This window comes from Pan paniscus, chromosome 2 (genome assembly GCF_029289425.2).
Source record: "Pan paniscus chromosome 2, NHGRI_mPanPan1-v2.0_pri, whole genome shotgun sequence".
Lineage (NCBI taxonomy): Eukaryota > Metazoa > Chordata > Mammalia > Primates > Hominidae > Pan > Pan paniscus.
Window position 1 is genome coordinate 8,633,056 of NC_085926.1, and position 26,138 is coordinate 8,659,193.

General features: G+C 48.9%; 1 protein-coding gene across 1 annotated transcript; it reads right to left on the minus strand.

Annotated features, from left to right (window-relative positions):
* SSUH2 (ssu-2 homolog) lies at window positions 1–26,129 on the minus strand. The gene is made up of 12 exons (XM_003814220.6): window positions 26,062–26,129; window positions 16,386–16,484; window positions 15,928–16,009; window positions 14,274–14,403; window positions 12,672–12,732; window positions 11,435–11,559; window positions 10,294–10,356; window positions 8,318–8,403; window positions 6,862–6,954; window positions 6,177–6,282; window positions 4,187–4,294; window positions 1–657 (listed from the first exon to the last, which is right to left on the minus strand). The coding sequence occupies exons 1-12, from the start codon at window positions 26,087–26,089 to the stop codon at window positions 511–513; spliced, it is 1,128 nt and encodes a 375-aa protein (XP_003814268.3). The 5' UTR covers window positions 26,090–26,129; the 3' UTR covers window positions 1–510.
* Between the last annotated feature and the right edge of the window lie 9 nt (window positions 26,130–26,138).

Below are 26,138 nucleotides of genomic sequence, written 5' to 3' on the forward strand. Positions count from 1 at the left end.
GCTGTGTCTGAATTCCTGATCCACAGAATGGGCAGTAACATATTGCACTTTATGCCTAAGTGCAGTATTTATTGTGCATTAGGGCCAGATATTTGTGTGTATCCTTGAACATTTCAGTAATACTCAGATCGTCAAGAGGCTCCCACTAGAAGAAGCACACCAGAACCAAGACCGACAAAGGGAAAAAGCAAAATCAAATCACACGCATCATCGGGGCATTAACTTGGAGACCAGAGACAAAGTCCTTGCCATTTAAATTATTTCTCTCATTTGTTCTACAGGAATGTGTGTAGCTGAATTATTGTAGGTTAAACATATGAGTCATGGATTCCACCAGGGGAGCTGCATAAGGGGTTGGAGCTTGATAGATGATAAGCTGGTTTTTCTGGAAGGACATGCCAGGGTTTGTATGTGATTGTCCAATGCAGCCAACAGTGAACACACTCAGAGAGTGTCGGTCATCTTCCTTGGCAAACGTGAATGGCAGGCTCTGGGGACAGCTATGCTATGTCACACGATGGTACAGCCACAGCAATACCGCTCAGGATAGTCCACCGCATATACCTGGTGGTCAGTGCCATAGATGTAGTAGACATAAGTCTTTCCTTGGTACCAATAGTGAACTTCTGTGAGGGGGATCAGCTCAATGGTCTGGCGCTAAGGAAACAAATAGCCAAGGAAAATGTCAGTGCTCTGTTCAAGTCACCCACCTGCTCAAGAACTTTCAGTAGCTCCCTACTGTGTGTGGTATGAAAGGTCCTGCTCTGGAGTTGGCATTCAATATGGTTTGGCTCTGTGTTCCCACCCAAATCTCACCTTGAATTATAATAATCTTCATGTGTCATAAGAGGACCTAGTGGGAGGTAATTGAATCGTGGGGGTGGGTTTTTCCCATACCATTCTCATGATAGTGAATAAGTCTCACGAGATCTGATGGTTTTATAAAAGGCAGTTCTCCTGCACATGCTCTCTTCTTGCCTTGCCTGCTGCCATGTAAGATGTGCCTTTGCCATTCCTCTGCCTCCCGCCATGATTGTGAGGGCTCCCCAGCCATGTGGAACTGTGAGTCCATGAAAACTCTTTCCCGTATAAATTACCCAGTCTCAGATATGTCTTCATTAGCAGCATGAGAACAGACTAACACAGCATTCTAAACCCTGCTACAATCTGCCTTCAATCTGCCTTTCTAGATGTATCTCCTACTGTGCTCCTTCACGCACCCTAAGCTCTGGCCCAAACTGACTTCTCATCTTTAGCTACCATTTGATTCTAGGTTTCACCAAGTGGGCACAGGCAGCCCCAGGGGAGTTCCAGGGTGTACGGAAAGTCACCAGCCAAGTAGGACAACTTCCAGAAGCATTAATTTTTAGATGGAGTGCTGGGGGGCAGTGGATAAAGTCGGTTTAAACGTGTGTATTAAAACCACCACAGAGGTATTAGGACGTGGTTTCTAACATTTGAATCAAATTTTAAGATAAAACATTGACCCCGAAGACATTTGAAAGTTTAGTTGGCTGTGCCAGGCTATTTTCAGGATGGGGACCTCATTCCCTCCCACAGGGTGGTGCTAAGTCCCTCATTCTCCAGCCCCTTCTCTGAGCAGTTACTCAATAACTTTCTGCAATCATGAGGCCCTGAACGGAAAACAGCAGCCCACCTTGGGAGCAAACATTAGGCTCCCATCTGTACTGGCTTCTGGTGCTGTTTTGTTATTGGCAACTACACTTCGTAGTTGACCTAAGAATGTTGCTGCTAATCGTCAAAGCCAAGCTTTCTTGTGGACTTCCTTTGGGCCAGGCTCTGTGCAAAAACCCCTAAGTTCTTCTGCACAAGATGTTCCCCTGTCCCAGACTCAGATGTGGGGACCCAAACCCAGGGACAGGTGGCATGATTGGCCCAGGGTCAGGCCCTCTTTACTTGCAGGGAATTCTTCCTGTTGGGAAAAGAACCCCAAGTCCTCTTGCTGTAGTTGATAGCTTGAAGACCCTAGGGAAGAGGTAAACCAGGCCGGGGGTGCTGCTGAGGCTGAAGCCATCTGGCTGCTTCGACTTCTCTCTCCATTTCAGAAAAACTGCCCTGGCCATCCCTGGAGATCTGGGCAGTGGGGGCGTATTTTGAGAGGCAGGCCCCTGTTCTGTCAGAGGAGAGGCCAGGGGGCAGCATGACATTGCAGAAGGAAGAGGGGAATCAGAGTCAGGGCACAAAATTTCCACACAGCTTTCCGTGTGATCTTGTGCTCCAGTTCTCTAGGCCTCTGTTTCCTCATCTGTGAAATGGGAATAAAAACTCTTATTTCACAGAGTTGTTGAGACAACCAGATAAGACCCCGGTGACTGAGTTTTCTTCATATGCCAGAAACTGGAATCCAAATGACAATTTTGGAAATAAAAGTTGGAAGATGCCTCTTGAAATTTCAGTGCAAAGGACCCCAAATAGGGACTAAAGGGCACAAGGAGATGGGAGTCAATGTCAGTGCTCAGAAGGCCTGGACACTGAAGTCAGGACCACTCTTGTTTCCAGATTTTTCTATTAAGATCCAATGGAGAGCATGGCAATACCACCCCCCAACCCCCGCAATCCCCCTGCCTCTATCTGCTTCTGGCTCAAAAAGTCTCGAAGTTTGAGGCCACAGATTGCTCAAGACATCAATTGCCATCAAGTGTTCATCATGTAATTGGCTGTTTATCTGTCTGTGCAGCTCAGCCCCTGCAATAAGCAGATTCCAGGTCTCAGAGTCATGGCCATGGCTGGGAGATGGAATTTAGCCAGCTATGTCCTCATGGCTGGATTTCGGCTCTAACTTCTCCACCTTGAGTAAAATATTAGCATGAATCTTTGTTACAGCTCTAGGACCAAAGGCAAAATTAGAAAAAAGATTCAGAGAAGTGACCTCCACTCCCATTATACTCCTTTTTAAAGAAAAATGTGTATTTGCCCCCTGGTTTACCCTTCCTGGCTCCCGGAATGGCTGTATTGGCAGAGGCAGGGCCTCAGGAGACCTGAGTTCTAGTCCTGGACCTGCCACCAACATACTGTGTGACTTAGGACAGGTAACCTCCCCTCCTTGGGCCTCAGTTTCCCCAGCTGCCAAAATATTGAAAAACTACAAGTTTTCATCTAAAAATCTGGACTTCAGACAGTCTGGAAACACTGGGTCTTGTGCCTACAGAAAGCTGAGTGTCGACAGGCCCCTTTGAATGACGCTCTGTCACCCTCCTTACTGCCTGACCCTGGTAGACATGTAAGTTTGCAGTGTCTGAACTGCATGGTTTCTCAGCCCCCTTCCAGCTCCAAGATGATCTGTATTCATGTAGATAAAAATGCATCTTCTCTCTCCTACAAATCAGGGAGATGTGCAGACAGAGACAGAGAAGGGGAAATGCTCATTGCAAAGGACAGAAAGGGACATTTGGAGCACCAGGTGCCAAACACATTTAGAGGGTTTTGCTGCAAAACCCTCTGAGGTGCTTTAGTGTCTTTTTTCGCAGGTGAGAGACTGGCTTTGAAGGAGGGAAGTGGCTGGCCCAGGATCATGTTGGGATGCAGGAAACGCAGGATCTCAGCCCAGTCTGCAAGGTTCCTGTCCCGGCTGCTGAATCCCACTTCATGCAGCTCCAGCAAAGCACATTATCAGGCCAAACTCCCACGTTAGGGTCCCCTGGCTGGCTGCAGCAGCAGCAGAAGGGGCTGCTCAGGGCTGCTCCTGGGGATGTAGCAGCCACCACCGCCACCTTGTGGCCATCAGGATACAGCGGCCAAAACCCCAGAGGCTGGGAGAAGACAGGGCTGGGGCTTGGGAAGTGCCAGGGGCCTCAGGGGCGAGACACTGGGCTCCAGCCAGGCCTGTGACTTTGAATCCTCACCTTTTTCTTCCCCTATCTGAACACCAGGGAGTCAGAATCAAAAATCCCATGACACCGCATTCCTGCTTAAAACCCTGCAATCGCTTCTGGGAATAAAAATGCAAACTTCTCCTGTGACCCACGGTCCTTCCTGCCTCTGCGTCTTACTTGCCCTGCTCCATGCCCTGGGGCCTTAGGTCAGGCCCTAGCCCTTCCCACACTCCTCCCCCAGGACCTCCCTCACCTCTACATCCTCATCCTTCTGCTCCGACATTCTCAGGAAAGAGGGCTCAGCAGCCCAGGAAGAGACGTCAGAGCCAGATGGCCCCTCCGCCCTGGCTCACCTGCTGCAGGACGCGGGCACGGGAGGCCAAGGCAGCGCTGTGCTCCGCAATGCCCCTCTGGGAGGCAAGAGAGATGTCTCGCAGGGGGAAGTCCACGATGGGGTACACCTCGGGGAAAGAGAGAGAGACACAGACCACCTGGCTGCCGCACCTGGAGCCTTGAAAGTCACTGGGGCTGACTAGAGCCAGAGCCAGAGCCAGACAGAGAAGGGGGCTGAGAGAAGGACCCACGGTGCGGTCTCAGGAATTTCAAAAACAGGAAAACAGGGGGCCTGCAGTCAGAGAGAGAACGCTATCACCTGCAGCCCACTGCATCCCCCAGCTGCGTGCCTCCTGTGTGCCGGGCACCGCGCCAGGTGCAGGACAAGCAGTGACCATGGCTGGTGTGGTCCCCGTCAGTGTGGACTCGTGGGGTCTGTACACGTGTAGCGGGAAAGGAACTCAGATTCATTTCTCATTTACACATTCAAACCGCCCTCTAAGGGTCAGGCACTGGCTGGGAGCTGAGGATACAAAATGAACCACAAATAAGCCCAGGTGCTTGCACTCAACCTACAGAAAGTCCGGGCACTGGGGCATCTCCTCGGTCCCCAAAGCCCCCAAATCCCCTTCTGCCAGGCTTGAAAGCCTTCCACATATTAAGGGCAAGCATAGCCCTCCCCTGGGGCTCCCTGTTCTGCCCCTGATTGTGGAACTGTGGCTCCTTCCTCCACCCTCCTCCTAAGTGTCCACCTGGGCCCAGTGCTGCTGTGGACGCTGAGGGTGAGACGGTGGTCAGAGCTCAGCACCAGGCAGGGTCAGCTCACAGAGCTGCCAGCAGCCAGTGACGCCTAGGGATGGTCCTCAGTCTGAGCTGAGCCCAGGGGGAAACCCCTAACTCAAATGGAAGAGTGGGGTGCAGGGCTTCTGGTGGGGGGATGCCTGAGGTGAGCCTTTAAAAAGCCAAATTACTGGAGCAAAGAAAGGAGGCTGACACACCTCCCTATAGTATGAGGACCCCACTCAGAAGTCCCATTGAAGCCAATCTCTCTGCCAAGGCCAACGGCAGAGTGAGAAAACCTTTTCTGCTAAGAACCAAATAGTAAATATTTCAGGCTTTCAGGCTATGTAGTCTGTCATTATCCAGCTCTGTCCCACCATCAGGAAAGCGGCCATAGACAACCTGTCAGAAAATGGGTGGGGCTGTGTTCCAATAAAGCTTTATCGACAAAGGCAGGCAGTGGGCTGGGTGTGCCAACCCCTGGCCCACAGGACCCTCTCCTCTGGCTGAAGGCACCTCTCACTTCTGAGCTTCTAGCTCTGCCCTGCTCACTGCCCTCTGCCAGTCCTCAAGGCCTCTGCCCCACTGTCCCCTCGCTCCCACGCCACAAGGTCCACTACCCAACTGCCCTGCATCCAGGTCTGTGCCCAAGGTCACTTCCACAAAGAAGCTTTCCCACCTCCAGCTGGAACGACACTGCCACCCCTCCCTGCCCCTTACCCTGCTTGAATGTTTCTCAGTGCCCCTTCACCATCTGACATTGCTATAAAAGGGTCCATCATAGTCCCCTCACCAGACTGTAAGCTCTATGAGGGCAGGGTCCTTGTTTTATTTGCCATGGTCTACCCAGGGCCAAGAATAGTGCCTGATATAGGAGGAGGGTCTCAAGATTTGTGGAAGGAAGGAGGGGATGAGGAAGAAAGGGAAGGAGGGGATGAGGAAGGAAGGAAAAGACGAAGGAAGAAGGGAGGGAGGGAAAGAGAGAAAGAGTATTAGGAAGGAAGAACGGCATGGTGGGTGGGGAAGGACAGAGGGCTGAGTATGTAAAAGTCAAAAGGAAACTGACAGCCCCCAGGCTCCCCACAGCCTTATCCATGTCTGGGGAGCTCTGCTCCTACACAACCTGTCCTTCCAAGGAATGCAGCCTGCACACGCAGCTAGCAGCCCCAGGCCCACGAGAGCGGAGGAGAAACCCAGCTCCCTTTGTTCCCATCTACAATGCCCTCTTACCACCGAGTTTTCATCCTTAAAGAGGTTTTCTCCTTTGGCTTTAGCAAGGAGCTCCCTGGGGCAATTGAGCCGGTGCTCAGACACAAACTCAAACAAGCTGTTCTTCCTGGAGGGAAGGAGGATGAGGGATGAAAGCACACAGTGTGGCAGGTTAAAAGCACAACCTTTGCAATCAGACAGACCTGGGGTTAAGGGCTTGAATTGCTACTGGAGGGACCTTGCCACAGTTCTGTAGCCTCTCTGAGCCTCAGTCTCCTCACCTGTAAAATGAAGCTAGTAAGGAGAGTGACAGTTCAGCTCCATTACCTCATTTCATCTTTGCCTACAAAGCACTTAGCAAGGTGCCTGACACAGGAGAAACCTTTAATGCACGGAAGCCCTGACTGACTTAGGGACATAGCAGGATGCTATGGCTCTATTCCTACGGGAAGGGCTCAGTTGTCGAGCGGCTGCTGCCCTAGAAAGTGGTGATGGCAGAATTTGGACTGAGGTCTGTCTGCTCTAAAGCCAGTCAGCATCCCACAACCCCACACTGCCGCTTCCAAGGGAATTCTCCCCCTTCTAAGTCCTGGCAGGTACTTGCACTGTGAAAGCCCCAACCAACCAGTTTCTCTGCAGAAACCAGTCCAGGGCTAAGTCCCTCAGCCACCCCCGCATGCCACAGCATTGAGACACTGCCACATACCACATGATGACAAGCTGGATGAAGTGCAACAGCTTCTTCTCCCCCTTGCAGGTGGCGCAGGTCTTGTTCCCTCTCCCTGAGCAGGTGCTACATCTGAGAAAGGCACAGAGTCCATACCCCCAGATCAGTTGCAGGTCCTGGTGGCTTCCAGAGGCTCCCACCTGCACCCCCTTCCTCCTGGAGGTAGACTGTGGTGGGCCTGCATTGTTTGTACCTGCCCACCACCTAGTCCTCCTTCTGCTGGCAGTGCCCCAATATCTCCATGGGGATCACCCTTCCCCCACCCAGCCCACATGGCTCTAGGGCCTGCCCCCCGCCTAAATTCTGTGAACAGCTTGGGACCTGGGACTGGCCAATCATCTTATTCCATGTCCCTGGTCTCAGTAGCTGATACAAAGATGGGCACATGACACAGGCGAGTGCAATGAGATCTGTCCCAGGATGTTTGTCGGGACTATTGGGAAAGGGACATCTTTTCTCCTGGGATTAGTAAGCTTGAAGCTACTGGTGATCTCCTCTGCCACTACAAGGAACCCCCTGCCTGCGAATGAAGCCCACACAAAGGAAAGCAGAGTGAGAGGTGGATATAGATTCCTGGTGGTGTTGTTTAAGCACCTGGATCCAGCTGGGCCTGAAGCCATCCCTGAAATATACCCCTGGACTTCATTCTTACCTAGGCCTGTAAATCGACTTTTTTTGCCAAAGCCAATTTGAATTGGATTCCTTTCACTTGCAAATGAAAGAAAAATAAGTGTCTTTTTCCCAGTCAGAGACTGTCTCTACCAACCATGATGGAAGGTGCCACCAAAGCTTCTCCAACTGGCTTGTCAGAAGGATGGCCTGGGCTTTGATGAGGCAAAAGTATCATTAACCAACCCAACCTTGAGTATTTTTACTCCTCACGGTTTCCTGTTTCCCTTAAAAAGTTATAAATACATTAAAGGATAGGATTTACAAAATGCAATGGCCCAGTGTTTGCAAAGCTGTGAGCAGTGATGAAATTCTGTTTATTGTTTAGTCAATCAACCAACTTTCCTTGACTCCTCCTCCATTCAGACCCCAAAATGAGTTATAAATAGGGGCTTGCCCAGGACCTGATCCTCAGAGAGTTAAAAATCTGGCCTTTAGGTGGTTTTTTATATTCACTTCCCAACCCATGGGCGGGAGAGGTCTCCTTTCCTGGTAACCCCGTCCCTGTGTTTCCTCCCTGCAGTGCCTCTTTCTTCACACTCTTTCCACACATATTGCATGACGAGTTCCAGCCTTCTCCAGAAATGCCAGGCCTTGAGAAAAGCTCACCTACTCTTCAAATAACCACAGAGCACCTACTACGTGCAGAGCTCTGGGGACACAGCAGTGACGAGACAGACGGGTTCCTGTTTGCCTTCCAGATGGGCAGGCAATGAAAAGCCAGAAAGCGAGAGCACTTCACCGCGGTGCTGGGAGACGCCCCTACCTTCGCCTGCCGGACCCCGCGCACAGCTGACACCTCCGGGACTGCTTGGCTTTGCGCTTGGCTCCGCAGCAGGACGGGCACCGCACCTGCGGACACACCACTGCCTCAGCCCCTGCTGGCCTCCCAGGAAGCAGGGCCAACGGCATCCCAAGACCTGGTTCAAATCCCAGCCTGGTGACCTTCCTACTCCTGGGCCTTAGCCCCTTCATCTGTAAAATGGTGCGGGTTGGACATGGGGTATCTTTGGATCCTTCCAGTTGTAGCTTTCAAAGCCTCCACTCCCTAAGATCCCTGTTTCTTTTGAGACATCAGCCTCTCCTGCCTCTTCTCTGATCCCCACAACCCCTGAGACCTGACCCCGACCAAGTGTTGAGAGGAAGCTGGGACACAGGCGCTGGTCAGGGGCCTGGCACTGGAGACAGGGGGCTCCTTTTGAGAAATGGCCCCCAGAAAAGGCCTAGGCTGTGCTCCCGGTTGGGCTCATGGTGGGCTCCAGAAACATTCCAGGGAAGACCACCGCTGGGGTCCACAGGCAGTGCGGGAGTGAGCTGGGGATGCAAACCCAGCAGGCGCGGGATGAAAGGGCTGGTGGAGAAGACATTTCACGGTAGCCAGGGTCAGAGCATGGCCAAAGGATGAGGCTCGAATCAGGACACCAAAGAACACGAGGAGTTTGGTTTTACCCCCTGGGATGGTTAATAGGCCTGAATGAAGGTTTCTGAAGGTTTCTGAAAAGACAACTGATGCCATGAGTAATGCCACTGAGGGGCCTGTGCTGGGTTGAATAGTGGCCCTTCCAAGTTCAAGTTTACTGGAATCCCAGAGTGGGACCTCATTTAGAGATAGTCTTTGCAAATGCATTTAGTTAAGATGAGGTCATATGACCAGGTAGGGCCTAAATCCCATGACGTGTTCTTATTAGAAGCCCATGTGAAGACAAAAAGACATGCAGGGAGAAGGCTGGGTGACAAGGCAGGTGGGGACTGAAGTGGCACAGTCACAAGCCAAGGAACACCAAGGACGGCCCGCAGCTGCCAGAAGCCGGGGGAGAGGAAGGGGATGGCTTCCCTCTGAGTGCCTCCAGAAGAACCAGCCTAGCCCACACCTTGATTTTGGAATTCTGGCCTCCAGAACCGTGATACAATAGGTGTCTGGTTTGTTGTTGTTGTTTGTTTTTTGTTTTTTTTGAGATGGAGTCTTGCTCTGTCACCCAGGCTGGAGTGCAGTGGCACGTTCTCGGCTCACTGCAAGCTCTGCCTCCTGGGTTCACGCCATTCTCCTGCCTCAGCCTCCTGAGTAGCTGGGACTACAGGCGCCCGCCACCATGCCCAGCTAATTTTTTGTATTTTTTTTTAGTAGAGACGGGGTTTCACCGTGTTAGCCCAGATGGTCTCGATCTCTTGACCTCGTGATCTGCCCACCTTGGCCTCCCAAAGTGCTGGGATTACAGGTGTGAGCCACCACACCCAGCCGTGTCTGTTGTTTTAAGCCACCCATTGGTGGTCATGGCTTACAGCAGCCGAAGGAAACTAACTCAAGTGTCCTGTCTACTTTGTCTCTCCAAGCCTTCCAAACTTTACCTGCTCAGCACCCACTGCCCTGCACGACAAATGGAGTTGCTTGTTGGTTTCCCTGGCTGACAAAGACTGCCTGGTAAGAAGAACCCCAGGTCTTGGCCCTCTTACAGGACCTAGAGGTCAGAGCCAAGCAGGTATTGGGTGTATGTTGGTAGATGGATGAGAAAATAAGAGAAAAATTAAAATGGAACTGTCAAAGTGAAAGTGTCATTAGAGACCACACAACCCCACTTTTTCATTTTATAGACGGGAAAACGGAGGCCCAGAAAGGGAGGATGACTTGCCTGAGATGACACAGTTACTGCAGGGAGCCTCAGGCCACCAGCCCAGCTCACTGTCCCCAGGATCCCCCTGCCACCACACCCTCACTGACTCACCAATGGTTCACAGATGACTCACCGTGCCCGCCCCGTGGCAGCCGCTGCACTTGTACCGCCCACGCCCGTGGCATTTGTGGCATTCCTGAAAGTGCAACGCTTTCTTGGGATCTAGTTTCCCAAGGGCCACTTCTCCCACACCCATAACATCACCATCTAAACCGAAGGTGGAGTGGATCAGGACAAGGATAGGAAGATGGCACAGGAAAGAAATGGCCCTTCCCATTTGACTAAGATTCCAGAAGGCTTGACTGCATCAGGAGATCATGTCACCATTTCCTCTGAGCCCTAGCCCAATCTGGATGCCATCAAGGGGAGACGTGTTCTGGGAGCCCCATATCCTAGCTCACACTCTACAGTTTCCTACCAGGCTGAACTACAAAGGCTGATGGCATTTGCCTATAAGGTAGCTAATGCGGTCTTTGGGAACAGAAGCCATTAAAAAATGGACAGGATTTTTATGAAAGGCAATGAGCTAGCTACTAGTATTTAATCACTAATTTAAAATAGCCTTGGCCCCCTTGAGAAAGGAATAGAACACTTTCTCGACCTCTCAAAGTACTCTTTACCTTAGAACTCTGTAAAAACTCATAGAGCAAAATTGCACCCTTAAATCCAGTCCAAAAGTGTAAAGCAGGCAGTAACCGGAAAAGAACACAATATGAGCTATCTCAGTCGTGTTTTTGTAATCCACTAGGCTCCTCTCCCTTCACGCCATGAATATATGTCCATAAAGCAGGATGGAAGTCAGATTCTGTTTCCTTACTGACTCTCATGCAAAATCCCAGCAGGGTTTTAAGTTTTTATTTTATATCAATTTCATTCAGCCCTTCAGCTGTTTAAGCTAAAATAAATTTTTAAAAAAGATGAAAACTACACTCAACCGGTCCAGGAATGTCACTGCTCACGAAAGCTGGTGATGATTTGTAAATCGGATGATCTGTTTGCCAGCTGAACACTCCCAGATTTGCTTGGAATTTTATTTGGGACTACATTCCATATACCAGGTTTTATTAAATTACGTTTATTTATAACCAACAAATGAAGCACCGGCCTGAATTTTGGGTTTCCCTTCAAAGGATGAGTTTGAGGAAACATGCAGTGCCTGGAAAGCTTCTCAGGGAGAAGGGCAAGTATTCCAGTAATCATGTTAATCGTATTACCTTGACCAGTGACGAGTGAGGGACCTGGAACTTCCTGGTGTCTTCCTGAAACATCGGAGGAACCTGAACCTTGATGTCCCAGAGCCTGGGGGAGGCGCCTCTTTGCGGCCCATCCACAGAGTGGTCTGACACAGAAAGGGGTCATCGTAAGAACGACAAAGGGCAGCAGGGATAAACTTTCATTTATCCAGCAAACAGCATGAAGCCTTCAGTTGGTACCAGGCATGAGTCTAGATCCTGGGTCTACAGGGATGGATAGTCAAGGCCTTCCTTGGAGGCAGTGACTAAGCAACCAAGATTCAGAGACAGACAGATCTGGGTTTGACTCCTGGCTCTTTTACGTCCTAGCTGTTTGACTTTAGAGAAGTTTCTTACCCTCTCTGAGCTTCCATTCTCTCATCTCTAAAATGGGGATAGTCATGGCACCTACCATACAAGATGGTAGTGAAAATTAAATGGAAGAATGTATATAAAATTGTTAGCACCAGGAATGACACATACTGAGGGGTTGACAAACAAGAATTGTCATCATTATCATCACCATCCCCTTCACCATCCCATCTTCTTCCTCTTGCTCTGTTCGAGGAGACAGACAGCACACCCTCACAATAAGATATGATAGGATATGATACATGCTTTGGACAAGAGTTGCACAAAGGGCTCTGAAAACTCGGAAGACTGGCCCATCCTGCTGGGAGCGGAGCAGCAGGAGAAATCCTGAAAAGCTTCTTAAAAGAAGTGACACGTGAGCTGAGTCTTGAAGAATGGACCTGAGCGGTCTGTTAGAGAAAACAAGTAGGACATAGATCTTCCCAAAGAGAAGCTTAGGCCTCCAGTGGGGGCTCAGCAGAAGGTAGGATGGCAAGGCGAATGGGGAGCACAGGGGCCTAGAAGCTTAGGAGGAATTAGGGGTGGCATGAGGGGGTAGGTGAATGCTTAGACACGCATGCTGCTTTACAACCCGGCCCCGTGTGGCAGCACCAGACTGTAGCAAAAGCAAATGCTTGGCTTTTTCAGGACCTCCTGCTTCCTGGGCAGGAAGCATTTCCTAAGATAAGCACTGGAAAGTCTCTGAGATGAAAGTCCATCCCCTCATTTTGCAGGGGGTAAGGAAGCCAAGGCTCCAAGCAGAAGACCATCTTATTTGAGATGAGTGCCTGAGCCAAGTCCTGACATTTTCCACCAGCACCCTGACTTATTTGCCCCCAGTTAAATTAATTTCAGACAATTCACTTACTAGTAAAGGGTTGAAATGTCCACTCACTTATCCTGGATTCACTAAAGGTCTCCAGACGGTACTAAAAGGAAAAAAACAGCATGTTCACACTCGTGCCCCTTATGAAGACAGAGCATTATGCAAAAAGATGAAGCTGTTACCCTCCCAGGGCTCAGTGGGGAAACTGAGAGTTCCACGCACAACACCCTCGGCTGCTGGAACTGGCTGACAACAGCGATTTCTGTTCCACGTGCCCCCATGTCTGCAGGGAAGTCAGCCAGCCCCAGGAAATCTCCCCTGACAGGCTCAAACTAGAGCTAATTCAGTTCCCCATGAATTTATACAAAGATTCTATGAGACAAGCTTCAAAGCAGTAGCTGTCTTTGATAGATGGAGGTCCCTGGAATCTATGGCTTTGAGATTTCCCTTATGGAGGAATTTATCTCCCTGATATCAAGATCTTCCTTCTTGATCTTCATCCATAGAGTGACAGAATGGGAAGAGGTCTTGGACATCACTCGCCCTCTCCTTTGACATGTGAGGAAATGGAGGCTCAGAGAGGTCAGCTGACTTGCCCAAGGTCACACAGCCACACAGTGGCCTCTTCTTTCAGATTCCTGCTCTAACCACTGCCTGCAAGTGATTATGTGCTCCTCAGAGGGTGGCTGGATCAGCAACACTAGAAAATGTGAATGTAAAAGCTGCTCCTCTGCTCTGTCAATACAGGAGACAGAAGTGCCTGTCAGAGGTAGGACTTCCCTGCAGCAATGAATAAATAATTTCTTGGCACAGTCATGATCTGGGGGAGGCAGAGGGAGCTGAAGTCTAGTGGCAGGTAGATGAACCTCTCTCAGCCCATGCCTTGTGGAAGTATGAAGTGGGGACATAGGCTTTGAGGCTACCAAATCTGAGTTTGAATCTCACCTCTGTCACTTCTAGCTGCATCTTCTTGGGAAAATCACTTTGCCTCTTTAAATTTCCAATTCCTCGTCTGTAAACCAGTGACAGTGATGCTACTGTATAGGGCAGCCATGAGGATTTGACAAGGCATGTGTGTAGCATGCGTTCTATGATGCCTGGCATGTTCGAGCTTGTCAGTGGTGTTTGATGACACCTTTTTTTTTTTTTTTTTTTGAGTTGGAGTTTCGTTCTTGTTGCCCAGGCTGGAGTGCAATGGCACCATCTCAGCTCACCACAACCTCCGCCTCCCAGTTTCAAGCAATTGTCCTACCTCAGCCTCCCGAGTAGCTGGAACTACAAGCACCCACCACCACGCCCGGCTAATTTTTGTATTTTTAGTAGAGATGGGGTTTCACCATGTTAGTCAGGCTGGTCTAACCTGACTGACCTCAGGTGATCCACCCACCTCGGCCTCCCAAAGTGCTGGGATTACAGGCATGAGCCGCCGCACCCGGCCTGACACTTGTTCTTTTTATTATCACTCACAGCCACAGACAAGTCAAGTTGCAGATGGGATTCAACATCACCACCGCTCACACTCAAACACACTGCCCCCAGGACTCCTTTCCCCTGGCCACATCACACAAACAGGCCTCCACTGTCCCAAAGCCCTCAGCTCCCCAGCCCCTTGGCCAAGGCCCCCCACCGGCCCTGGCCTCTTACCCTGCAGAGGGTCTGCTGCTTCATCTCCTGGATGACGAGGTCTCCAGCCACCGTGCTGCTGTAGCAGCACTTAGAGTCCACAAAGCTGAGGAGGGCTTCCTGGGCCACCTCCTCCGTCATCGCAGGGACTCTGCAGGGGACCGAACAGAGAGGCAGGGGCTTCTGGGAAGGGCCTGTGGACTCACGCAGGCCAGCCAGCCTCCTCAACGTGCAGGCGAGAAACTGAGGCCACGGTAGTGGTAAAGCCCTCAGCAGTCCAACTGGGGAGGGCATCTCCTGCAAAGGGGAGGGCATCTCCTGCAAAGGGGACCATGTGAACGGGTGCCCAGGGTGAGAACGGGGCAGGTTTTCCTAGAGACCAGCCAAAAACACTTTAGCTGAAATGTGGAGCTTAGGAGAAAAGCTGATAGAATCCTGGAAATGAAGAAACACAACCTTAGAGAGGAATTGTACCATTTTATAGATAAGAAAAACAGAGGTCCAGAGAGGATGTCGCACAGTTAAAAGGAGGCAGAGACAGGCGAAATAAGGCTCCTGCCCTCGGGTACCTTGACCTTAGCCAGAGGAGCTGTTAGCAACATGATGGGAAGACCCCAGCCAGGCACTGGCCCAGGGCTGATGGCAGCGCCCATGGAGACTCACCCTGAGGACCGTGGGTGGGACGACAGACAGGGACCCTAACCTCGGCCCTCTTTCTGCATGCCTCCCCCTCCTCCTGGAAGTCCCTTCCCTGAGGCCATGCCACTCCCTTACTGAAGTCTTTCTGGCCCCAACACCTCCAAGAGGAAAGAATCCTCCTTCCTCCCCTTGCATCTTCATGCATTTCTCCATGGCACCCTGAGAGCCATTAATCCACAATCCTGCACACTTGTGTCTCCAGCATCCGCCAGCCCCGGCACACAGAGGGGCCCGTCTGTCTTCAGATCCGTGGATGGCAGCACAAGAGACACTGTGGGCTGGAGGGGCCAGAGATGACTCCACGGAGGAAGCGGGGTTCTTCCTAAGCATGGAAAGTGGGTGTCCATGGAGGAGAAGGGGGTTGCTTCTGGCAGCAGCAGGGCCAGAAGCCCCCGGGAGAAGCCTCTCATGCTGCCCAGGTGAGAGGCTGGATTGAAATAGGGGGCAGCTCCACCTTCTCTCTGCACAAAGCTGGCTGGAAACCCTGAGCTCGGCCCTGAGTCCTCTCAAAACAAGGTGGATATGGGCCTTTCTGCGGATCTAGACCAGGGTCAGCAAACTTCTGCAAAGGGCCACATAGTGATATTTGAGGTTTCGTAGCCCACATAGTCTCTGTCTCAATTACTCAGCTCTGGAGTAAAAACTGCCAGAGACAATACACAGCCAACTGAGTGTAACTGTGTTCCAATAAAACTTTACTCCAGAAATGTGCAGTAGACTGGATTTGGCCCACAGACAGGAGTTTGCAACCCTGATCTAGACTATGGTTTTCAATGCTGGCTTTGTTGCCAAACCACCTGAAGAGCTTGGTAAAATGTAAATCCCTAAGCCCCATCCCTGGAGGATCTGGTGCAGTAGGTCTGGGGTGCAGACGGCCCCCTCCAGGGATCCTAATGCACTGCCAGGGCTGAGATCCTCAAGGGGCAATAGTGACATAGGAAATGCACACAGTCACAGAGTACAACCTGAAACTCACCTGTGTTCCAGGAACGAGGGCCAGGACCTTTGCTCCTGGGGCCTCCCTGGGGCCTCCAAAGGCGGGAAGAATATCTGTCCTCCTGGAGAAGGCAAGAGTCAGGGGCTGGACAGCCCAGGCCAAAGGAACAAATATTTGTGTGGTGGAAGAAGGAAAGACTGATTGAATGTGAGAAAGAACAGATGAAGAAACAGTGATGCATTTAATGCAAAAAGAATGGGGACTCCAAGACCAGCACCATCTAGGTCTTAGTGGGACCTGTTGCGGTCATGGACTGTTCATAGACAGAAGTCCTATGCCCCATTGCTTCCTCTTTCCACCTACCCATGATGAGGGGCTTCCCAGGGCTCCCCCAGGGAAAGGGGAGCTATCTCAGCACCACCTTTTTCCCGAGACATCCCCCCAACCAGCATGAGCCCTAGGTAGAAGCCCAGAGAACCAAGCCCCCTTGGACTTACTGCCCCCTTGAAGAAGCCAGTCATAGCTAGGCAGTCTCTCCCGGAGCTCTGTGGGGGGCGCCAGAGGACTCTCGGCCTCAAAACTGAGGTCCACCACACCTGCAGAAAGACAAGCATTCCTAAGCCTTGGGCAGGGAGGCGAGGGCTGATGAGGGCTTCACAGGAAGTTGAGAAATTAGGGCAGGTGCTTTATAAAAAGCCTCATGTTTAAGCCAGCCTCACTCTGGCATCCTTAGGACACAGAATACATCTGCAGGGCAGGTGGTAGTAGCAGCAGTAATAATAGTGATGAGAAACATCAAGAATGCCAGCTCCTATTTGCTGGGTACCTACTCTGTGAATATGCATTATTGCATTCATGAGTCTGTAATTCACTGTGGAATTACAGATGGCCACATATTCTTTGATGCTTCCCTTTTATGGAACATGGGAAGATATGTGACTGCCTCAACCAACAGAATACAGTGGAAGCATTAAAAGACTACAGCTTCTTCTGCCTCATGGAGCATTTGTCTTGGAACCCTGAGCTCTAAGTCAGGCTACTATGCTGGAGGGACCATGAGGAGACCCTAAGACTACATGGAAGGAGGTCCAGTTGAGTCCAGCCTTCCAGCTATCCCCGCCAAACCAGCAAAGCCATCCTGGACCCTCCAAGCCATATCAGCCACCTGCTGAATGCCACTGGATGACCCTAATCAACACCACATGGAGCAGAAGAATCTCCTGCCTGAGCCCTACCCTAATTCCTGACCCATAAAATCATGAGACATAAAAATGTTGTTGTTTTAAGGCACCAAGATGTGGGGTCATTTGTTATGCAGCTTCCTCCAGTGGACAATCTTTGCTCTGGGATTCCCAGCAGACCTGACCAAGACTTTCTTGGGGCCACATGGAGTCTGAGACTCCTCCTACTTAGTCTCCTTCCTTCCCTCTCTCCCTTCACAAACGTCAGACCTGCATTGCAGTCTGAAGACATTCCCTCCTCTTTTCTCTTCACAGGTATCTTCAAGAAACCCCTTGCACATCTAATGCCATCTTGGTGTCTGCTTCATAGGTGACCCAAACTGGTACACTAACGCCTTCCCTCATTCTACCAATGAGGAAACTGAGGCTCAGAAAGGTTGTGACTTGCCCAAGATCATACAACCAGCAAGTGGTGGGTGGGGCTGGATTCAAACCTAGACTCGTCTGACTCCAAAGTTCATGTTCTTTCCAAGTACAGACAGTCCCTAACTTAGGATGTTTGGACTTATTGATTTTTCTACTTTATGATGGTGCAAAAGCCATACGCATTCATTATAAGCCAAACATCAAATTTTGAATCTGGGTCTTTTCCTAGGCTAACAATAGACAATATGATACACTCTCGTGATGCCAGGCAGCGGCAGTGAACCATAGCTCCCACTCCACCACTGCCTGGTGTATTAAACGCCTTCTTGACTTCTGATATTTTCAACTTATGATGGGTGTATTGGGACATAACCCCACTGTAGGTGGAGTAGTATCTGTACTTTTCATGAGGCAAAACTATGAAAAAATCATTCACTACATATCTGTTTTCAAAACCTCATCCTAGCCTGTCACGTGTGACATAGATACAGGTGGCCCTGAGATGCCAAGGAGGAAAGCATAATATAAGAACTGGCCCCTGAAGCACTGGATGGTTCATGAAACACTTTCCCACACGTGTTGCCTCATCCCACACTCCCACCTGGGGGTGTGGAAGGCAGCACTTCTGACCCCACTTGACACGAGGCACATGAGGCTCAGAGAGATTACTCCAGTAATCCTAGATCACACAGCTGTGGAGTTAGAGCAGGACAGAGGTCCCAGAGGCCTCTGAAACAAGAGGTCTAGTTCCAGCCCACTGGGCCACCCCTTTAAAACTGTTCCTACAACCCCTCACACTGGGAGACAAGAATCCCTTGTCTCTGTTTGTCTAGTGGCCAAGTCAGTCACAGGAGTTGACTTCAAATGGTGCCTGTGAAATGGTCATGGAAGGGGACACTGTCTGTCTCAGTCACTGAAGCAAACTCAGATCAGACTTCCAGCTGAACTGCCCCATCTCCTAAAGCCTTTTTGTTTGTTTGTTTGTTTGTTTGTTTGGTGGGAGGAACCTATTTAAAGCCTGTAGTAGCTCTCTCCCTTCACAAAAGTAAAAATAATATGCCCTGTCCCTTCAAGTTTAATAAAAACAAAAACCAGACAATAGCAGGTTTTGTTCTAAATGAGACCAACCTAGGCTGATCTGGAAGTGGAGCTGTCAGCAGGTGAGGAAGGAGGAAATCTTGAAACACATGGCTGAGAATGATGTAGGGAGTGAAGTGTCGTTAAGACAAATGAACACTCCCCTTTGCCACCTTCCAAATTAGGAATGTCCCTGACCTCTGAGAATGAGAACTACTATCTGCATCTCTAAGGTTTTTTCTCCTTGCAGAAAACCTACAAAGGAAAGTGGGTAGAAGAAGGTTTGTGATGTAGAGAGTACCTTTCTAAGCAGGAAAACCCACCTTTGTAAGCAAATGGTTCTGCCAGGAAACAGGGGAGAGATCTAAGACAGATGTGGCTGGGATGCAAAGTGACGTCATCCCAAAGCCTCAAACTGATGCCTGCCAATGTGCATTGAAATCTCCAGTGTGATAATTCATCTGGAATTACTATTAATACCTTGGTTCTCAATATTGCTTTGCTTCTAATTAGTTTAGTAGCATGTGAAGCTATGTTAGCCACCAGGGACCCAAGGGTTAGAAACAATTTTCTGTAAAGAGCCATGTGGTAAATAGTTTAGACTTTGCAGGCCATACAATCTCTGTCTCAGTTACTCAAGTTGGCTGTTGTAGTGTAAAGCAGCCATATGTCATACACAATTGTCAATACACAATTGAATAAGTGAGTGTGGCTTCGTTCCAAGAAAACTTCATTTGTGAAAATAGGTGGTGGGTCCGATTTGGCCCTCTGAGTCACGTTTGGCCCATCCCTGACTTAGACACTCACCTGTGTGTCTACTTAGACATTCTCCTGGGAATGGGCTTGAGGGGATCAGAAAGGTAAAGGCTGAAACCTGAGCCTTTCTGGGGCAAAGGCCCATGCATGTCCACTGTAGTTTCTGTCAGCTCCATTATCAAAATTAAAGATCAAGGTCAGGGCTGGACTGTAGCCCTGAAATACATGGCCCAAGCAGTGGAGGAAGGAGGGGATGCCTTTAAGACGAATGAACACCCCCTCTCTACCACCTCCCAAACTGGGAATGTCCTTGTCCTCTGACAATAAGAAATACTATCTGCCTCTCTAAGGTCTTTTCCTCCTGGCAGAAAACCTACAAGGAAGGTAAATAGAAAAAAGTTTCATAGATGTAGAGTGCCTTTGTAAGCAAGAAAACACATCTTTGTGAGCCAATGGTCCTGCCACATTTTGACCGGAGTCAGAAACCCAAAGGCAGCATGGTTAGAAACATGGGTTCTGACATGTCACCTTGGGCCCAGGCTCTCTGCATGATGTGACACCATGTAAGCCACACATCCATGTAGAACTCAACTCCCTCCTATGCAAAACAGAGCAGTTGATATTAATACCCAAGCAATGAGACAATGTGTGCATAGTCCTTAGTCCTGTGCCTGGCCTTTAATAAAACCCAGTCACTGCCTCCAACCTAAGAAGGGTGGGTCTTCCCCTTTCTTTGTGCTCATTTAAGCCAGAAGACGACAGTGTAAATATCAAGCATAGAAAGACTGTCACAGCCCTGTCCCCTGGGATGGCCCCCCACCCACCAAGAAGTCTTGGGTCTGCTGGGGCATCAATACTCCTCCTGACGAGAAGACAGGGAAATACCATTCGGCTGCAATGTCCTGCTGGAAACCAAACAAAAGGGGCAGGAAGAGGGGAAGAATGAGAGGTGGGAAACTCAGACTCCATTCCTTAACCAGGAGCCACCCTGACCTCTCAGAGCAGCTACAGTTCATCAGAGCTAAATTAATCTCGCCATTCTGTTATGTACAAAAATAAAGGACTCCAGACTGAACTAAGGAGGATGTGTCACTTCCTGTACAGATCTTGACGGGCTCAGCAGGGAATGTGGACGTCACGGGGCATTGTGTGACACCCAGCATGGGGCACTCAGAAGGGGCCACCAGCCACATTGCTGTTCCCATGGTGTTGCAGCTGTTTCAGGCAGTCGTCCAGCTGGACCACCCCGCCCTAACACACACATTGTGTCCCGTGGCTCCCAAAGGGACATTGTAGGCATGATCTCCTTTGTGCTTCACGATAACCAGTTTTCCCTATTTCAGAGAAGAATGAAATGAGACTCAAAGATGTGGTTTGGGGCAACTTGCTCACACACGCATGGCAGAGATAGAAATAGCACTTAGAGCTCAGATCCTGTCTCCAAGCCCAGTGACCTTTTTACTTAGCTGAACTCCCTACGGCTCCATGCAAACAGCAACAAGTGAATGTTGAGAAGACTTTGCAAAGACAGTCGCCAAGGTAGTGTTTCAGCTCACCACCCACAAGATATTTTTCTTTTGTATAGAAAGGAATTTTCCTTGTGGAGAAAGGCATTATTAATGGGTAACCCCTTTAACTTTCTCTTTTTAAAATGTCATTCCCTTGACTACAGATGAGAAAGGAAATCAATGTCCTTTGTCCCTAATTCCACATTAATCATCTTAAAAGCACTGAAGCGTGCTCAAAGGGCTTCCCATCACCATCTTACTTGAGTTTGTTTCATACATTGTCTCCTTTGACAGGTGTGAGGGCCCCTTTTGGACAGGGGCCCCTCTCTCGTATAAGAAAGCAATGGCATTCAACACTCAAACAAAGAGTGGGAATCCAACAGGCACAGTAAGTGTTAGGGGAACAGCAAACCTACCACGATGGGCGTATTGTCGATATGCACAAATGCCTCGTGATTTGAATTATACTTGAGATGGTGCCAAAAAGATTCAGGTGGTCAAACTCAGACACACAAAGTAGAGTGATGGTTGACAGGGGCTGTGGGGAGAAGGGAATAAGGAATTATTTAATAGAGAGAGAATTTCAGATTTACAAGGTGAAAGGGGTTCCAGAGAAGGATGGTCATGGCTGCACAACAACGTAAATGAACAATACTACTGAACTGGGCACTTACAAATGGCTAAGATGGCAAATTTTATGTCAGGTATATTTTATCACAAATAAAAACAACTTGAGAAAGAGAGGTGATCCTAAGAGAAAGAAAAGAAAGAAGTTCTGTTTTGCCACAAAGAACAAACAAATAATTGGTCACAGTAGTTCAAGTACTTCCTAGCAAGACCAGAAAACCTGATCATATCACCCCCTCACCTAACCCCTGCAGTGACTCACTATTACCCACAGCTAAATCCAAGCTCCTGAATTTGGCAGGTAAGGTCCCTACATTAGATGCCCTTACCCACAAGAGAGGAAGAAAGGATTCTCATCTGCCCACATGCCAAGGAAAAGCCTCCTACATGTGCAGACCAGGGTGAGAGAAGGTAAGGCAGCTAACTGTGGAAGAGGGCAACAGTAGGGAAAAAGAACAGAGAGAAAAAAGGAAGGAAAGAGACAAGGAGAACAGAAAGAAAGAAGGAAGGAGAAAGGCAAGCCTGCTGGAGAGAGAAGCATGAATAGTTGGTTTGGGAGCCATTGAAAAAATATTTGGGGGAGCAAATGTTCACCATGCCGTGAGACCAACATCAAGAGAAATGGGTGAAGGGTTGGGAGAAGATTTGCTTTAAGTTATGTAGGCCACCCTGGGTTGCCAAGCGAGAATGCAGCAAATATTGCAATTTTTGTTTTCAATTATTTGAGATTGTTATTTGTCAATATTTTTCAATTATTTGAAATATGAAATTAATGCTTCTTAGAAAGTGCTGTCATGCCAAGACAGGGCCACACAGGGACTGGGCTTCCCAGAGGTGCCCTGTGGCTTCATGATACAGACATTTGTACTCACCCTCACACACCCTGTGCCATTTCCCCAGCCCTGGCTGGGGCTGGTCCTGCCCGTGGCACCACTGGGCACCCCCTCCAGCCTGACTTAGCTTAGACCTCCCCGTCTCCAAAGCCTGCCTGAGTGCGGCTCCCTGTCCTGTGCCCCTTGGCACTCCATTCCACTTCTCCACTGTTGTTTTGCCAAATGGCTTCTTAAGAATCCTTTGTAAAAAGTCCATGTGGGGTCTGTGTCCCCCATCAGACTTGGAGTACCCCAAAGGTAGATCAATGTTTTATTCATCCTCATTTTCCCAGCAATGACCACAGCACAAAATACCTAACCTGCTACGCAGTCTTTGGGGAGAAAAAATCACTCAATTTTTTAGGGCCTTGATTTCCTTTCCCTAAAAACAGGGCTCAGGGAGTAGGGTCACTGAGAGGAGCAAATGAGACAACGGATGAGAGGGGACTCTGGAAACTGATTCAGGAGAGCCCTGGGGATCCTGTCTAAGCTGTAACAATTTCACTGAAGCTTTTTATTTCTTACTCACTCCCCAAAGTAGATGCTGTATCTTCCTATTAGGGGCTACCGGAACCACTATCCCCCTCCCAAAGTGTGCAGCCTGTGGGAAAGACCAGATGGGCCCCTAGAGGCCAGGGCTGACCTAGCTGGGAAAGCTGCATTCCGGTGGCTGTGCCTCCATCCACGGGATGTGTGAAAAACACTGAGATCCCCCGTCAGTCACCACAGCTAACGGCAGCTTGGCCCTTGCCAAGAAGTCCAGCACCCTTTCTCACCAAGATACACTGAGAGCCTGAAAGTTAGTATCAATTTTCCATCCCTAGTCGTGGAGGGCAGGGGCATTCTATGAACAAGCCTTCTGGGAGCAGAGCTGGCCTGGGTACCAAGGGAGAGTCCCAGCTGCTCAGCACTGGGTCAGGGGTGGTGATGGCGATGTGGCCTCAGACCAGGGCTCTCACTCGTGATCTCAATCCTGCCCCCGTCCACAGGGACTCATGCCCAGGAGTAAAAAGGTACAACCCATGTCTTATAGTCCTAGACCAGAAAAGCTGCCTCCTAAAATTACCAGAGACTGTATTTATAGCCCATCTTACTTGAAGAGGCTTTTGCTCACCATTTCTGGAAGAGGTTTCAGTCTGCAATCAAAGAAGTAAGTTCTATCACAAAAGATATGGTATATAGAATAAGGGAGGGGATTTTTTTCTCTTCCGCTCTGTGCTAGGACACTGCACTTTAAGAAAAGAGTGATTACCTCTAGGATTGTTGAAGAAACAGGTTCTGGTTAGCCTAGAAAAGAAAAGAAAAAGAAAAGGCTAGAAAAGAAAAGACTTACAGGGTTCTTATTTTAAACAGGGAACAGACATTCTGAGTAGACTTGCAGCCTGGAATCATGACCAAAGAGTAGAAGCTCCAGGGAGAGAGATAGTGATTCAATGTAAGAAAGAATTTTGGACAGCCTCAACTATAGAAATAGAACCAGCCCATCAATGGAAGTGTTCCAGCCAAAGTGGGAGATGCTGCCCTAGTCAGGGATGCTGTCACAGACAGCCAGCACCTGAAGGTGATGGTCAAAGGCCTCCTTGAGGAGATTTGCACATGGGTGCCACATCCCAGAATGTTCCTATCCATGCACTTTTGTCCCAAAACGTATATCACTGGAGAAAGGTTTTCTCCCCCTGAAGTCACTCATGTTATAGACCTGAAAAGTGATGGGACAACACTTTAGTGCCTGGAACATTAACTCGATTGGATAAAATGGGCAATCACCTCTCCCCTAAACAGGCACATTTAAATTATGTAAGGCCTGTAGCAGGCTCCCTTTCTGACACTTGGGGAAAAAAAAATCTACCTGGTTTCTGATTTCATTAACTTTTTCTAAAAGTTTCCCTGGGTGCCCCTATACCTTGCAGTGAACCCCAAGTGCTCACCTGAGTTCCATCACATCTGAGACCAGCACTCAGGACAACCCTATGAAAGACTCAGGGTTCCTAGACTTGTAATGGGCCCAAGGACTTCACCTTTCTCTCACCTTGCCCACCAAAAGGCATGAGGTCAAAACAGGAACTTCACAGGAGATAATATTTCCCATTAATAGCAGTTTACTTTTAAAGTTCTGGGGACCTGATCATTTCGTAGAGTCAATATTGACTCCATGTCTACTCTGGGCTGGTGATGTATTAGGCACTTTGTAGCCAATGAATCTTTGATCAATCCTGCAAGATGACACCATCCCTTTAAAAAAAAATTATGGGAAATGAAATTCAGAGAGGTTAAGTGACTTGAGCAAAGTCACCCAGAAACTAGGAGGCAGAGCATAGGTTTGAGTCCAGATCTGACCTAGTCCATTGCTACTATGAGAAACTCTAATCATAAATGGAAAGACTGCTAATAAACAGTGTTTTGAAGACACAAGATTGCATTAGAATGTTATTTGAAGCTTATTAGAACAAGAGTATGGATATACAATTTCCAATATATTAGAGGTCAGATTAAGTCCTCCTCCAATACATGCTAAAATATCTCCAGGCAGTCTTTCACTTCAATATGAAAAAAGATTCCAACAAAATTTAAATTGAGCTCTCTAAGTTTAGTATAGGTTAATTTCATATTCTGCTTCAGGTCTAAAACTTAAAGCTTTAAGATATCAACATTAAAGACAAGAAAGAGTGTGATGCCTGCAAAGAAGCTCCAGTGTCATCAAGTCTGGTGACTATGAAGTTGTGTTAGTGTCATGGGTCTCTCTGGATTCAAATGAAAGCTATAGACCTCTCTCTACATCTCCCACAAAGCATGTTCAAAAAACATTTTACCCACACCCTCATGGTCCTCAGATTGAGACCTAAACCAATCTCGTTTTATAGATGAGAATATTGCACCTCAGAGAGGTTAAGTGATTTGCCCAAGATCACACAGCCAATTCAGAGCAGAGCCAGGACTTGAACCCTGGCCTCCCACTTCTCAGTCTCATGCTCTTCCCCTCCCCCCTCCCCACCACCGGCAACCACCACCCCTCTGCACTGCCTGTTTCAAATTCGGATTCAAAAATTTCCCTTTTTAAAACATAGCACATTTCTTCCTGAAATACCATTTCCTTCATGTTTTTAAATAGCCCTGAGAATCCATTGTATTTCTGTCCCGGTAGTGACAGGATGGGGTCACCTGGGCTATGTTTCATAAGCGATAATGAACGAACTGGCTGTTTGCTAGAGAAAGATCACGAGTGAAGCCTTTTCCCGACCTTTCTGTAGAGTTAACATCATCTAAGAACTGAATCCAATTGTGATTGAAATAAGAATCCTGAAAATCTCACTTAGATTTGGCTGGGAGCAGGAGACACTGTCAACTAGAGAAAAGAAGAAAAAGGAAAAAGAATATAAGGTTTGCACGGTGTCACTGTGATAGAGAGAAAAGTTCTCAATTTCATCTTTCACCTTCCTTCTCCATTGCCCAAAGGCTCATAACGGAAGAAGAGATCGCAAGCTACAGGTAGGCTTTACACATGAGAGGAAGGAAGGAAGGAAGGGGTGCTCTCGGCAATCCAGATGCAGACCCAGGACTGCATTTAGGGCAGATGGAAGAGTTCACACAGTGCTAGCTACAGAGCTTATTAGAAAAGACTATGGATACACAACTTCCAACATATTAGAGGTCAGATTAGGTCCTCTTCAAATGCAGGCTAAAATATCTCCACACAGTCTTCCGTGCCATCTTTGAGGCTCTACTTACTGTCATCTTCATTCAGATCCCTGTCCATGTTCCAAACGTCCTGCCAAAGAGATGTCTGCCCTTCTAGTGTGCTTGGA

Excerpts from the sequence above, each read along its gene's own strand:
- SSUH2 (XM_003814220.6), bottom strand. The coding sequence starts at position 26,089 with ATGGACAGGGATCTGAATGAAGATGACA. Across the intron at positions 16,010-16,385 it reads CTGGCTTCTTCAAGGGGGCA|GAGGACAGATATTCTTCCCG; the intron begins GTAAGTCCAAGG and ends TGCCTTCTCCAG. Across the intron at positions 11,560-12,671 it reads GACATTTCAACCCTTTACTA|ACCACTCTGTGGATGGGCCG; the intron begins GTAAGTGAATTG and ends TTTCTGTGTCAG.